The 11,631-nt window shown below is 29.2% G+C and overlaps 1 protein-coding gene across 1 annotated transcript; it reads right to left on the bottom strand.

Moving 5' to 3' along the window:
* Positions 1 to 2,305: 2,305 nt before the first annotated feature.
* LOC105179615 lies at positions 2,306 to 2,761 on the bottom strand. The gene has a single exon (XM_011103260.1). It carries the CDS (start codon positions 2,759 to 2,761, stop codon positions 2,306 to 2,308), a length of 456 nt encoding a protein of 151 aa, XP_011101562.1.
* Positions 2,762 to 11,631: the final 8,870 nt, after the last annotated feature.

Here is an 11,631-nt window from a genome sequence, read left to right as displayed (position 1 = left end):
AAGAACAAAGTCGAATTTTAGAAGTTCAGGCAAAAACTCTGGTTAAATTTATCAAATAGAGAAAGGTTATGATTTTTGAGGTCATCATCCTTGGATACACAATGAAGAAGAAGCAGATGCACATGAGACGACCAGGGCAGATTATTTTCAATGTTCACTGTGTGATGAGGGTAACTACCCTCGTCAGCTTAAAAAGACAAAATTGCCCTCCAATCCTTAAAAAATTAACAAAAATGGACAAGATTTGTGTGTGAATGTGTGGGTCAAGCCACCTGACCCGACCCGCCTGACTCGCTCTAGAGGGCGACCCAACATGACAACCGTTGGATCTCCTGACACCTAGATGATGCCACGTGACACCTTTTTATGCGGTACCGTACACTATAAATATCAACATTTATGAACATTTATGTCAAGTGCATTTATTATGTTTTTAGTCTCACTAGTTCTCCTTAGATCGAATTCGATCCCACTTTTTCTAATTTAAGCATCAGAGGGTTTTAGCTGGGGACGCCCAACAAGCCTAACGTGTGTTCTGCTCTCAGGATCTATTAGTAGGAAGCTCGAAAAAGGGTTCAGCGATCCGATCTCAGGGTACCAAAGTCCGACTACCCGACCTCGACTGTATGACCTGCATCACTATGTATTCTGGATAAGAATACAATGTTTATTTTTTTCTGTGGCATCCGCTTGGAAAATGATACATGATATGATGTTTCTTGTTAGACTCGTATCTACTAGCTTTGAAATTCTTTTACTCTTTCGAGTATTGGTGCTTAGGTACTACAAGTTCCTGTGAGTAAACGATGTTTTTATATGGTTTTTGAGGTTGTTGGATGCAGGATTTAGCAATAACATGAAGATTGGTTAACATAAATTAAGGATTGAATTGAATATTCTAATTTGAGATCTGTAACAATCTGCTTGAGTTGCTAGAGAAGACTGAAGATTGTATGAAGGGGATCTAGAAAAATTCTACAGTTTAGGCAGGAAAGTTGGGTGACTGACAAATTTTATGCATTAGACTTGGATTCAGATTGCAAATACAATGATTACGTGAGTTTAAATCAACGATACAATAATGAATTAAATTTGATTTGAAAACATAGCAAAAGAAAGGTGAATATAGGGCCTATCAGGTCTAACTCAGTTTGCGAAGCTGAGGTCCTATAATCATAGAGGTCATGGGTTCAAAGTGCATTTTTTATGGGTTCAAAAAGGTAATAATCGTAGGTGTTGTTTGATTTCAGTTATTTAATATTATTGATTATGGTATGATTATTATAATTATCGTAATTGAATTATTTCAACTAATAATAATCCATCGTTTCAAATCAATAAAAAAAAGAAAAGTGAATATAGGATGCTTACCGTTTATTGTTTTAGCAGTACTCGTAATTATATTCTTGGGACAAGTGGATTATTTTAACTAAATATTCTCCTGACTCATAAATTCATAAAAACTTGAGGTCTGAATCTGGTAATTAAGTTACTTAGGTAGGTATTTGGAAATATTTGATTTTGAAGTGCTAAAATATGTAGTGGCAACTGCAAGATTGTTACCAAACATATATGTAATAAGTATTAACAAATTATTTTTGGGATTATTACTATTGATAATTAATGGCAGATTAATATTATAATAATACTGGCTTTTCTCGAGATCTGATATAATTATATGTAAACTTTTTGTGGTTTGAAAAATTATATTTAGTATCTTAGATGCTTGTTTCCGTCAAACAAATAATCCATCTGTTAGTAAAATTTCATCGGGTTTTGCTAATATTAGCAAAGAATAGTGAAAAATTATTTTTACGTCTAATTGATTTCTTACTTACTTATTGCATGTCAAATATATATATATGTATATATCTATATTTTTATCAAACTGACGATATATCACTTCATATGCATTAGCCTTTGTAGTTTAGTTTCAAAAGAATTATTTAATTTGCAATAAATCAATAATAAGTCAATCGGAGCTAAATGTGGTTATTTATTTTGCTAATACTAGCAATTCCGTTGAACTTTGATTAACAACGGAATTTATTTATTAAACGAAAACAAACAATAGGGATACTATATATTTTAAATCACATGAAATCTACGTGTAACGACGCGAGAGAGTGATATAATTATCCTTATATATCATTACTTTTATCATTCTTTAAAAATCTTTGTATCCACAATTTATACCTTATTATAATTGTAGAGCACCACTCTCAATTTTTCTTGGTCTTTCATTTTCTTTTTAAAAAATTATTTCAACAAATTTCTTTCTCTTTGCCTCAACTTCCATTGATGATCAGATGGCCTCATTCTCCCAGTTATATCTTTTCTGCCATTGTTGTGGAGGGTTGTAGCCTGTGAAGTAGACGCCATCTTCATTGGCTGCCCAGTTACACACTCGGCTGACGCATCTAGGCGACCACTCCGACTTGAACACATCAAACTGTTTGGTTTTCGTCCCGTTTCTTGCATCCCACCACAGATGGCAGAAGAAGAGAGTATCCCCCACGAATCTATCGCAGAACGACCACTTGAACTCTCCGAACAGGGAAATCGAGTGAAACCCAAGGTCGTCGTCCTTAGATGCACAATGCAGACGCAACGGCCCCGTGTATAGGGGCAGGTTGTTCGTGACACGTACCGTGAACTGTGGGGTAAAGACGCAATCAAGTTGTTGTGAGGGGTTTGTTTGGAGGAGGACAGATAATAAGAGAAATGGTAAACAAGTGTGGAAGAATTTTGGAGGACTCATTGTTGCCTGCTAACTTGTTTTCTGCATGGTGATACTTTTTATAGGGTTGGTTGGGTGGTCAACTTACTGAAACATTCAAGAATCTCTGGGAACTCAGTTGCACAAAATTCAAATCGGATCGACCAAACTGATTCATTTCAGGACACAGTGAAGCTTATGAGATTATGAAATAAGGTTGTTGAGAATCAAGGGGTTGGATTATGATTATGGATGGAGAGTGGTCAATTTCTCTTTTTTGCTTTGTTCTAACAAAATTTGTGTCTGCAACTGAAACCATCGAGTACTCGATTTTATAATATATTATTTTATTTAAAATTCGGTTAGTTTGATTTTGAACTAAATTGGAAAAATTTTCAGTTCTTACCAAATCCAGTAATTCAATTTGATATTCGATTTGTCATTTCCAGCTATCGAATTACCGATTTTTTGGGCTGATGGAACTACACAACCCTGATACCTATAAGGCTTCGGGAGTGTTTGCAAAAAAATTTTGTATTTATCGAAGAAGTGGTTTTTGTAGAGAAATTGAAAGCTATAATAGAATCAAAAGTGGGTATTCTTTGTAAAAAAAGTGAAAAATAGATAAAAATTAAATTAGATAGTGTTTAGAAAAAAATCACTTCTAAAATGTGTACTTTGCATCTTGACCTCAAAGTGTAGTTTTAACGATTAACTTAAAATATTGGAATTTATAAATGTTTGATAAATCAATCGATTATATGTACTTTACATCTAAAAATTTTTAAATTTTGTACATATTTTATTAAGCATTATTTTATGTACTCATGTTTTGACAAATTTTACCAGAGACTTTCGTCTTTATTTTCATAGTGATAATTCAAATTAAATTTTTAATAAATTAATTTGAGCATAACATGATAATTTAGAAAAGTGAAAAACAATACATAAAAATTTAAATTAGTTAAGCGTAACTAATATATGATATAACTAAATTTGTTCGAATTCAATCTTAAAAATATTATCAAAAAACTCAAATTTAAATAGATAAAAAATTGATGCCAAAGTTAAAAAAAAAAGATCTTTTTCATCTTAGCTAAATTTTTTATCTTACTAGTTCTTACATTTTCATGTAAATTTAAATTGAGAAATTATATTTTTCTAAAACTCACCATGAAAAAAATAACACAAAATTTAATGGGTAAGATCCAAATCAGACCCAATCGCTCTGGTTATAACTTAAATAAAACACAATGAATATGAATAATGTTCTAATGATATTAAATAATTATTACGGGTATTTACTGCGTATGAGAACGGTAGAATATTATCCGCCCATTTAACAATAACCACATTCATATATGAATAGGTTACCATTATTAGAGTATGAAAATTAGTAATTCTAAAGTTTCCATTCAATTTTTTGCTAAATTAAGAGGTGGTTATTATTTTTTTATGGTATTTATGCAAATCAATATCGTAATTATTGTTTGAACTTAATTTTTATAGTATCTTGAATTAATAAACTCAACGATGAGATTTTGAAGATTCATTTAAATGCATTTCGAGAACTTCTAAATTCCTATAATTAATTAATTTCTAAGTGCATATTTGGTATATGTATATGTATTGTATACTCATCTTTTATTTTTCCAAGAATCCATGCCATGTAGCTAATCTAAATTGAAATCTATGTATAAATAATTTATAATATGACCGGGGAAGCTATTCTATAATTTTATAATCTTATATATTTGGATATATATTTTTATTGGGCGGAGTCAAGATGTATAGTGGGCTAAACTGGATCAGTCGAGTTTATAATCGAAGCAGCCCATAAAAGAATAGAATGATTTGGTCCAAAACCAAACTGACCTAATAAAAAAATAGGATTAAAGGCAATTTTCGTCCCCTAACTTCAGGCCATTCTCGTTTTAATCCCCTAAATTACTAGGGTTCCATTTTGGTCCCGTAAAATTGAGAAAATCTCAACTTTGATACAAATTTGATCGGAAAGTTGAGTCACTCGCTGGAAAAAAGTCACATGCCAGGCATGCGACTTTTTAAATTGGGGCTTGCATTGTGATTGACTGAAAATAAAAGGCTTAAGGCAATTTTTATCCCCTAACTTTAGGTCATTCTCGTTTTAGTCCCCTAACTTCAGGTCATGTCTTCACTACATCATCTTTTTCAGCCAATCACAATGGAAGTCCCAATTTAAAAAGTCACATGCCTGGCATGTGACTTTTTCCGGCGAGTGACTCAACTTTCCGACCAAATTTGTATCAAAATTGAGATTTTTTTAGTTTTATCAAAATGAAACCCTAGTAACTTAGGGGATTAAAACGAGAATGGCCTGAAATTAGGGGATAAAAATTGCCTTTAAGCCAAAAAAATAAATTGGTTAGACCTGATTGGGACCGGACTAGTCCTAGGGCGGCTCTAAATCTCAATCCCTAGGACCGACCTACCAGTGGCTCAAGACCACATTCAGGTCTTGCCATATAAATATATATCAATTCAAAATTAGTACCAAAACTTAAGATTTTTTGTAAAAATGAATTAAGCATATATAGAATTAAAACATATTTAATTTATGCTTATATTTCTCATTCATATGGTTTCCTGACATTTCGAGTTCAGACCAATTTTGTCTGTTCCATATATATTAGACTAGTTTAATTAATTTAGGTTTTGTTTGAATTATCAGGCGAACCAAAAATAAAGTAAACGAGTTATCAGGGCGGATTGGTCTTCATAAATAAGGCTTCAGTAATAAAAAATATAGGTAAAATTATTACTAAATACAATTAATGACACATCTATAAGGACAACTTAGTAAAAACATAACATAATGACAACTATTATTTGTTACTAGATCGTCGCTATACATGAATTACTAATTGTTTTTTGTGACAATTTTGTTTACATTTTTTTGTCTCTATTTTATGTTAATAACAATTTTTGCAAAAAAAAATAGTAATTATTAAAATTATAAAATTTCTTTTTGTGATAAAATAAATAGTCTTGTCACTAAATATATATAATTAGTAACAATATTAAAATTTGTCACTTGAACTTTCTATTTATTGAATTGTACCCTCTATTTTATTTGAACATTTACTTATTTTAATATAAAAAAAAATCGACGTTGTTTTGTTTAAAATGTCTTTTTCATTTAATTTATTTCTTACTAAATCTTACATGATTCAAATATGTTATTAAATCTTTGAGTTGATCATCATATAATAAATCGGATAATCAACTCCGACAAGTACATCAATAGTTTCCTAACAAATAAAATAATAAAGACAATAAATTACAAACTACTATATAAATAGACCGACACTCATACACGGGACTCGAATGGATCAGGACCTCTGGTTAATTAATAAAGAGTCATGAAACCTTAGTCTTGCTTTTAAGATAGGGCATTGTTATTCTTATATGATGTTACGTTCAAGCAAAACTTCACCACTAAAGCAATTTGTACCAAATAAAACTTACAATTAATATTTAGGATCTCTTTTATTCTAGTTTTCAGTACTGGACGACAGAACAAAGACATCAAATTATACCATTCACGCTTGCAATTCATGAAAAACAAAAGAGTACATTCGCCATCATATGATTAAAGGGGCTCGTTCCCCCTTTGACGTGCGTTTCAACACAACTCGACAGTTGCTATGAGGCCGTGGCTAAACTACAATGTCTAACGACAAACGAACCTTCAATCATAAACTCTCCCATCATTTCCAGCCATATCCTGAAAGGAGAAAAAAGGGCTCTTATCAACAACTTAGGATTCTAATCTTATTACTGCCCATCTCAAAAGGAAACCCTAAAATCCAAGAAAATCCCCATGCAAGAGCCTCAATGTGATTTTGTGTTCCAAAAAGAAGAAGCCACCATTTCTGACCAAGTGCAGGTAGGCCCAAGAGCAAAGGGGGGTGTGATTAAATGTGTGTTGGAAGATGGAGTTTTTTGCTTAGTTTCTTGCAAATTGGGAGTATTGGGGAGGGAGACAATGGGCATATGCATGCAGACTTACATGTTAACCTAACATGGATGCCTACTGAGATCTTCTATAGACTGTACCCAATGCCTTTGTCCTATTGCTAGTGGACATTCATAAACTAGTTACTCATAAGGTTCTTGGGAATGCCCATCTTTAATCATTGTCCATGCCCAATTTATTTATTTATTTGTTTCTTTTTTTTTTTTTTGGTTTTGGTTCTAAATTTGATATAATTACAAATACTTTTTTATTATAATACTCCAACAATTGATTCAATCCATTAGCATTCGTTAGGGTTTCTCCACATTTTGTATTGAATTGTTCGAAATGCCTTTTTTCTGACCCTAAATTATAATTTTATATATTTTTATAATAACATTAAAAAAATCAAATATTTTATGGGGTCATTCTAAATAATTTATATAAGTGCGATAATTTTTTAATTTAAACTTATAATATATTAACTAATTTTATTTATAGATTAATTACTAAATAATTTAATATTTTAATTATTAAAGGGTGCAATTTTGTATAGAGATTCAATAAGAAAAAAATAATAAAATAATTTTAATTGAAATTAAAAAATTGGTATAAATAATAAAAAATATATGGGGTCATATTACTCATTTACATAAATATTACTTTGACACCCCTTCTATCTTTTGATAATTACAGAAACACTCTAAGAGCATTTCTGTTCTTGAAAAATTATTTTAAAAATTGATCTAGTCAACATGGACATTTTTGAATTTTAAAAGTTGTCAGTAGTGGTTTCTATAATTTTTCAAAGGGCAGAAGTGTGTAAAAAAACAATATGTAAGAGGTGTAAATGTAATTATCTCTTTTTTAATGATAATTCATAATTAATGTTACCAAGATCATTGTGAGATATTAATTTTATCAATTGTTAATTAAGAATATATTTGTTTAAATTTATTTAAAATATTTTATAAGCACTTACATCCTATAAAATATTTTAAAAGTTTAAAGGAAGAGCAAATCATAAGAAGGGTAAAAATAAAATATTAACATGAACTAAATATTTTTTATCATATGGTAATTAAAGCCCAACATGAGCACCATATTATAATTTCTTCTTGTGTCTCAATTGAATGCAAATATTCAATATGGATGTCATGGCCCCATATTGTAATTAATTTTACCATAATTTAATTAAATTGTCTTTACATAACTCAAGCTTGATATGTAGTGGGCTATTATAATTTAATTTTTCTTCCAAACTAAAGGGTAATGTTGGGATTAAAATATTTATTCTCTATGTTGGGATTCAAATATATAGGGATAATTACACTCTGTTCCTCTAGGATTTTGTATAATTACAAGTATTCTTTTATGGTTTAAAAAATTATATTTAGTATTCCTGAGATTTGCTTTCATCTGACGAAAAGGTCCCTTCATTTGTTAAAATCCACTCAATTTATTGATATTAACAAAAAATCTAAACAGAAATGAGTATTTACCATCGATTGACTTATTATTAACTTATTGCAGATTAAATAAATTTTTTCTAACTAAACTACCCTTATAACTATGAAGATATACTTCCTCACATGCATTAATGTGTGAAGATGTATAACGGTAATTTGATAAAAATAAAAAAAAATATTTAATTTGTAATAAATCAATAATAGGTCAATTGATGAAAAATATAAATTTTTATCCTTTTTTTTTTGTTAATATCAACAAATTTGGTGAATTTTGACTAATGAGGAGACTTATTTGTTAGATGAAAATAAATATCAGGAGTACTATATGTAATTTTTCAACTTACAAAAAATTTATGTGCAATTACACCAAATCTTAAAGAAGATGAACAGTATCATCCCAAAAATATATTAAGTTTTCATCTTAAAATCTAAAGATAAAATGGTCATTACTTCAGAAAAGTGGTAGAAAAAGTAAATAAAAAACCTTAATTGAGTATCAAAGTGATACCAATGATGAAATTCAAATGTTAATTCAGTCATTTATAATTATTCGGGTATCAAAATAATATTAATAATAAAATTTGGGTACCAAAATAAATTGTATATAAAGAAAAGGAAAAGTTACAGTGTAACTTTTGGCAGCATTGACTTCAACTTCACATCTCTCCACTTCTGTACAAAGATAATTATGACAATATATCTTTTCCGAAAAGACCCCTCAATTTGTACTTATTTATTTAAATATAGTAAAGTCTATGCCACAAATTAGTCCTAGGTATTCTATTCTACATGTGCCTTTTTCTTTTTTTTTTTTATTTACTATGATAATTGAAAGAAAGGGTTTTACTTTTCCACACAAAATTCTCACTTATTGCAACATAGTCCTTAATTATAATTAAGGTAAACTATATTAGGGATGGTTACTCTTTCCTCCTTTGAGTTTGGTGTGTTCACACGTAAATTTTCTGTTATTTGAAAAATTACATCTAGCACCCCTGAAATTTATTTTTGTTTAACAAATAAATTATTTTATTAGTTAAAATTCACTGAATTCGCTGATATTAACAAAAAAAATATAAATAAAAATTGGTATTTATCCTCAATTAATTTATTATTGACTTAGTGCAGGTTGAATAATTTTTTTTCGACTAAACTATCTATAAGATAAGATAAAGTAATATAATTGAAGAAAATATATTTAGAGGTGGAGGAAGCACTGTCGAAAAAAATTGACTAATCCCAACGTTATGAATGAACATCCCACTTAAAAATTATAATAAATTAATAATATTTATTACAGTCACATAAGCTAATATGAAAGTTTGATTTTAACCATAATCGACCAATATTTGGGGCACTAATAGTTATTGCCAAAATATTCGATACAATTAAAATATTGGATAAAATGCATAAACCCCCTCCCCCCGTGTTTTAGAGAGTATGTAAAAAACATCCTCTTGTTTTCAGAATAGGCTACAACCCTCCTCCTGTTTTGTTTTAGTCAGCAAAAAACCCCCCATTCTGTTAGCAACTAACAGTAAGTGGAGGAGACGCGCGTCTATTGCATTTGGTAGTAATTTTCTGCGGTTTTAGAAAGTGGAGGAGACGCGCGTCTATTGCATTTGGTAGTCATTTTCTGCGGTTTAGGTTCATATTTAATGACATTTTAGAGTAAAATACCCCTCTACGGGTCTATAAAATATACAAAGGGCTTTTTGGCTTATTTTGTGTGTTAATTTTATAATTTCTCACCTTAAAAAATAAATTAACTTTTGTCATATTAAATTTAAATCAAAATATTAAATTAAATTATATTTAAATTCAAATAATTTTATAATTGTTAATTATTAAATCTAACTATTATTCTGGTAAATTGTGTTTGTGTATATATGGATAATACAAATTATTTTGTTATAAAAAAGAATTATTAAAGAGCTCGTTGGGTTTTGAGTTATATCCTGACCGGAGAAATTCTTAAAAAATACATCCCTATTTGCACATGATAATTAAAAATGTATTGAAGAGTTTGAATAATCTTATAAGTTCAAATATTTTATGTAATTAATTTGGGATAAATTTTTAAAGTGTTTAAATAAAATAAAAAATTATGAAACTTGTTAAATATCAGTAATATTAATTAATAGCATTCGTTAAAATCTTGAAATGAATCAGTTTTTTACTTATTATAATTGAGAGTTCTTAAAATCTAATTCTAAAGTTTTTTAAATTCTCTACTTTAAAATTTTTTACCAAACATTTAATTTCACAACATTTTGTGTGGGGGTTGGGGGGCTATGGGGATAGGGTGGGTAGTTAGTTTTTTATTTTTAAATATATAATAATAATATATTTTTAAAATTTTAAATTATTTATATATAATATAAGTTAAATAATTTGTTGAATATAGACCTTTTATTTTTTTAAAATCTAACGGTTGAGATTAATTGATTAGATGTAACGATCAATATTTGATCGAAAAAGATCCAACGGTCATTAATATAAGAAATAATATATAATATGTAAGGGTATAACGGTTATTTTTAAAAAAATTAACACCGTTAGTTGGATTTAATAGAAATGGGGCAATTGAACTGAGTTTTACAAAACACAGGGGGGCTTTTAGCCTGTTCTTATAACAAAAGGGTTTATTTTGCAAACTTTTTAAGACACAGGGAGTTTTATGGTTCACTTGCAGAAATAATAATTAATAGTCATTACAAAAAATGTAGTCAATTAGTATATTTCATGATTGTTCATTTATATAATATATATATATATATATATATATGGAGAGAGAGAAAGAGAGAGAGAAAGAGAGATAGAGAGAGAGAGGGTGACGATTATCTCTATAAAATATGGAGTTGGCAAATGATGGTAGTAATTAACAAGGAATAGCCAATTAAAAGTGTTTAAGGATGTTAGAATGTAATTAATTGTTGTCGCATTTTTACTTTCTTGACTTTGGAGAAAAAGCGACTATAGAAGAACTACTTGTTTCCCAATAACAAGAGCGTGAAAAGCGATTCCCGTCATTCGATTTAAATAGTTTGAGATTCCATTGTCATTTTTCGCATATAATTTTATACTTTGATTACTAATATATTGAAATTAATCAATAATTATTATTAAAAATTATCAAAATAAATATAAAAATTCACACAATAATAGATTGTGAATATCATATAGAAGGAATCAATACAAATAGGGGATATTAAATGAGCAGCAAAAACGATAAACAAAACATAAAATAGGATCATATTCCACGTCAATCGGGTTGTTCGTGCATCCACACACCAACTAGTTGATACGAATAAAAAGATAAATAATTTTTTCAAACTAGTGGAATTTCATAACTTCAAAAGCTCTCTCTTCCGACAATAGTTTTTTGATTTTACCACACAAGAGCAAAACAATGCTTTCTCTAGCAAGTGAACCCAGCACTTTTG

This window comes from Sesamum indicum, unplaced genomic scaffold (assembly GCF_000512975.1).
Source record: "Sesamum indicum cultivar Zhongzhi No. 13 unplaced genomic scaffold, S_indicum_v1.0 scaffold00177, whole genome shotgun sequence".
Lineage (NCBI taxonomy): Eukaryota > Viridiplantae > Streptophyta > Magnoliopsida > Lamiales > Pedaliaceae > Sesamum > Sesamum indicum.
Note: the sequence above shows the minus strand (reverse complement) of the source record. Positions and strands in the feature narration are given on the sequence as shown.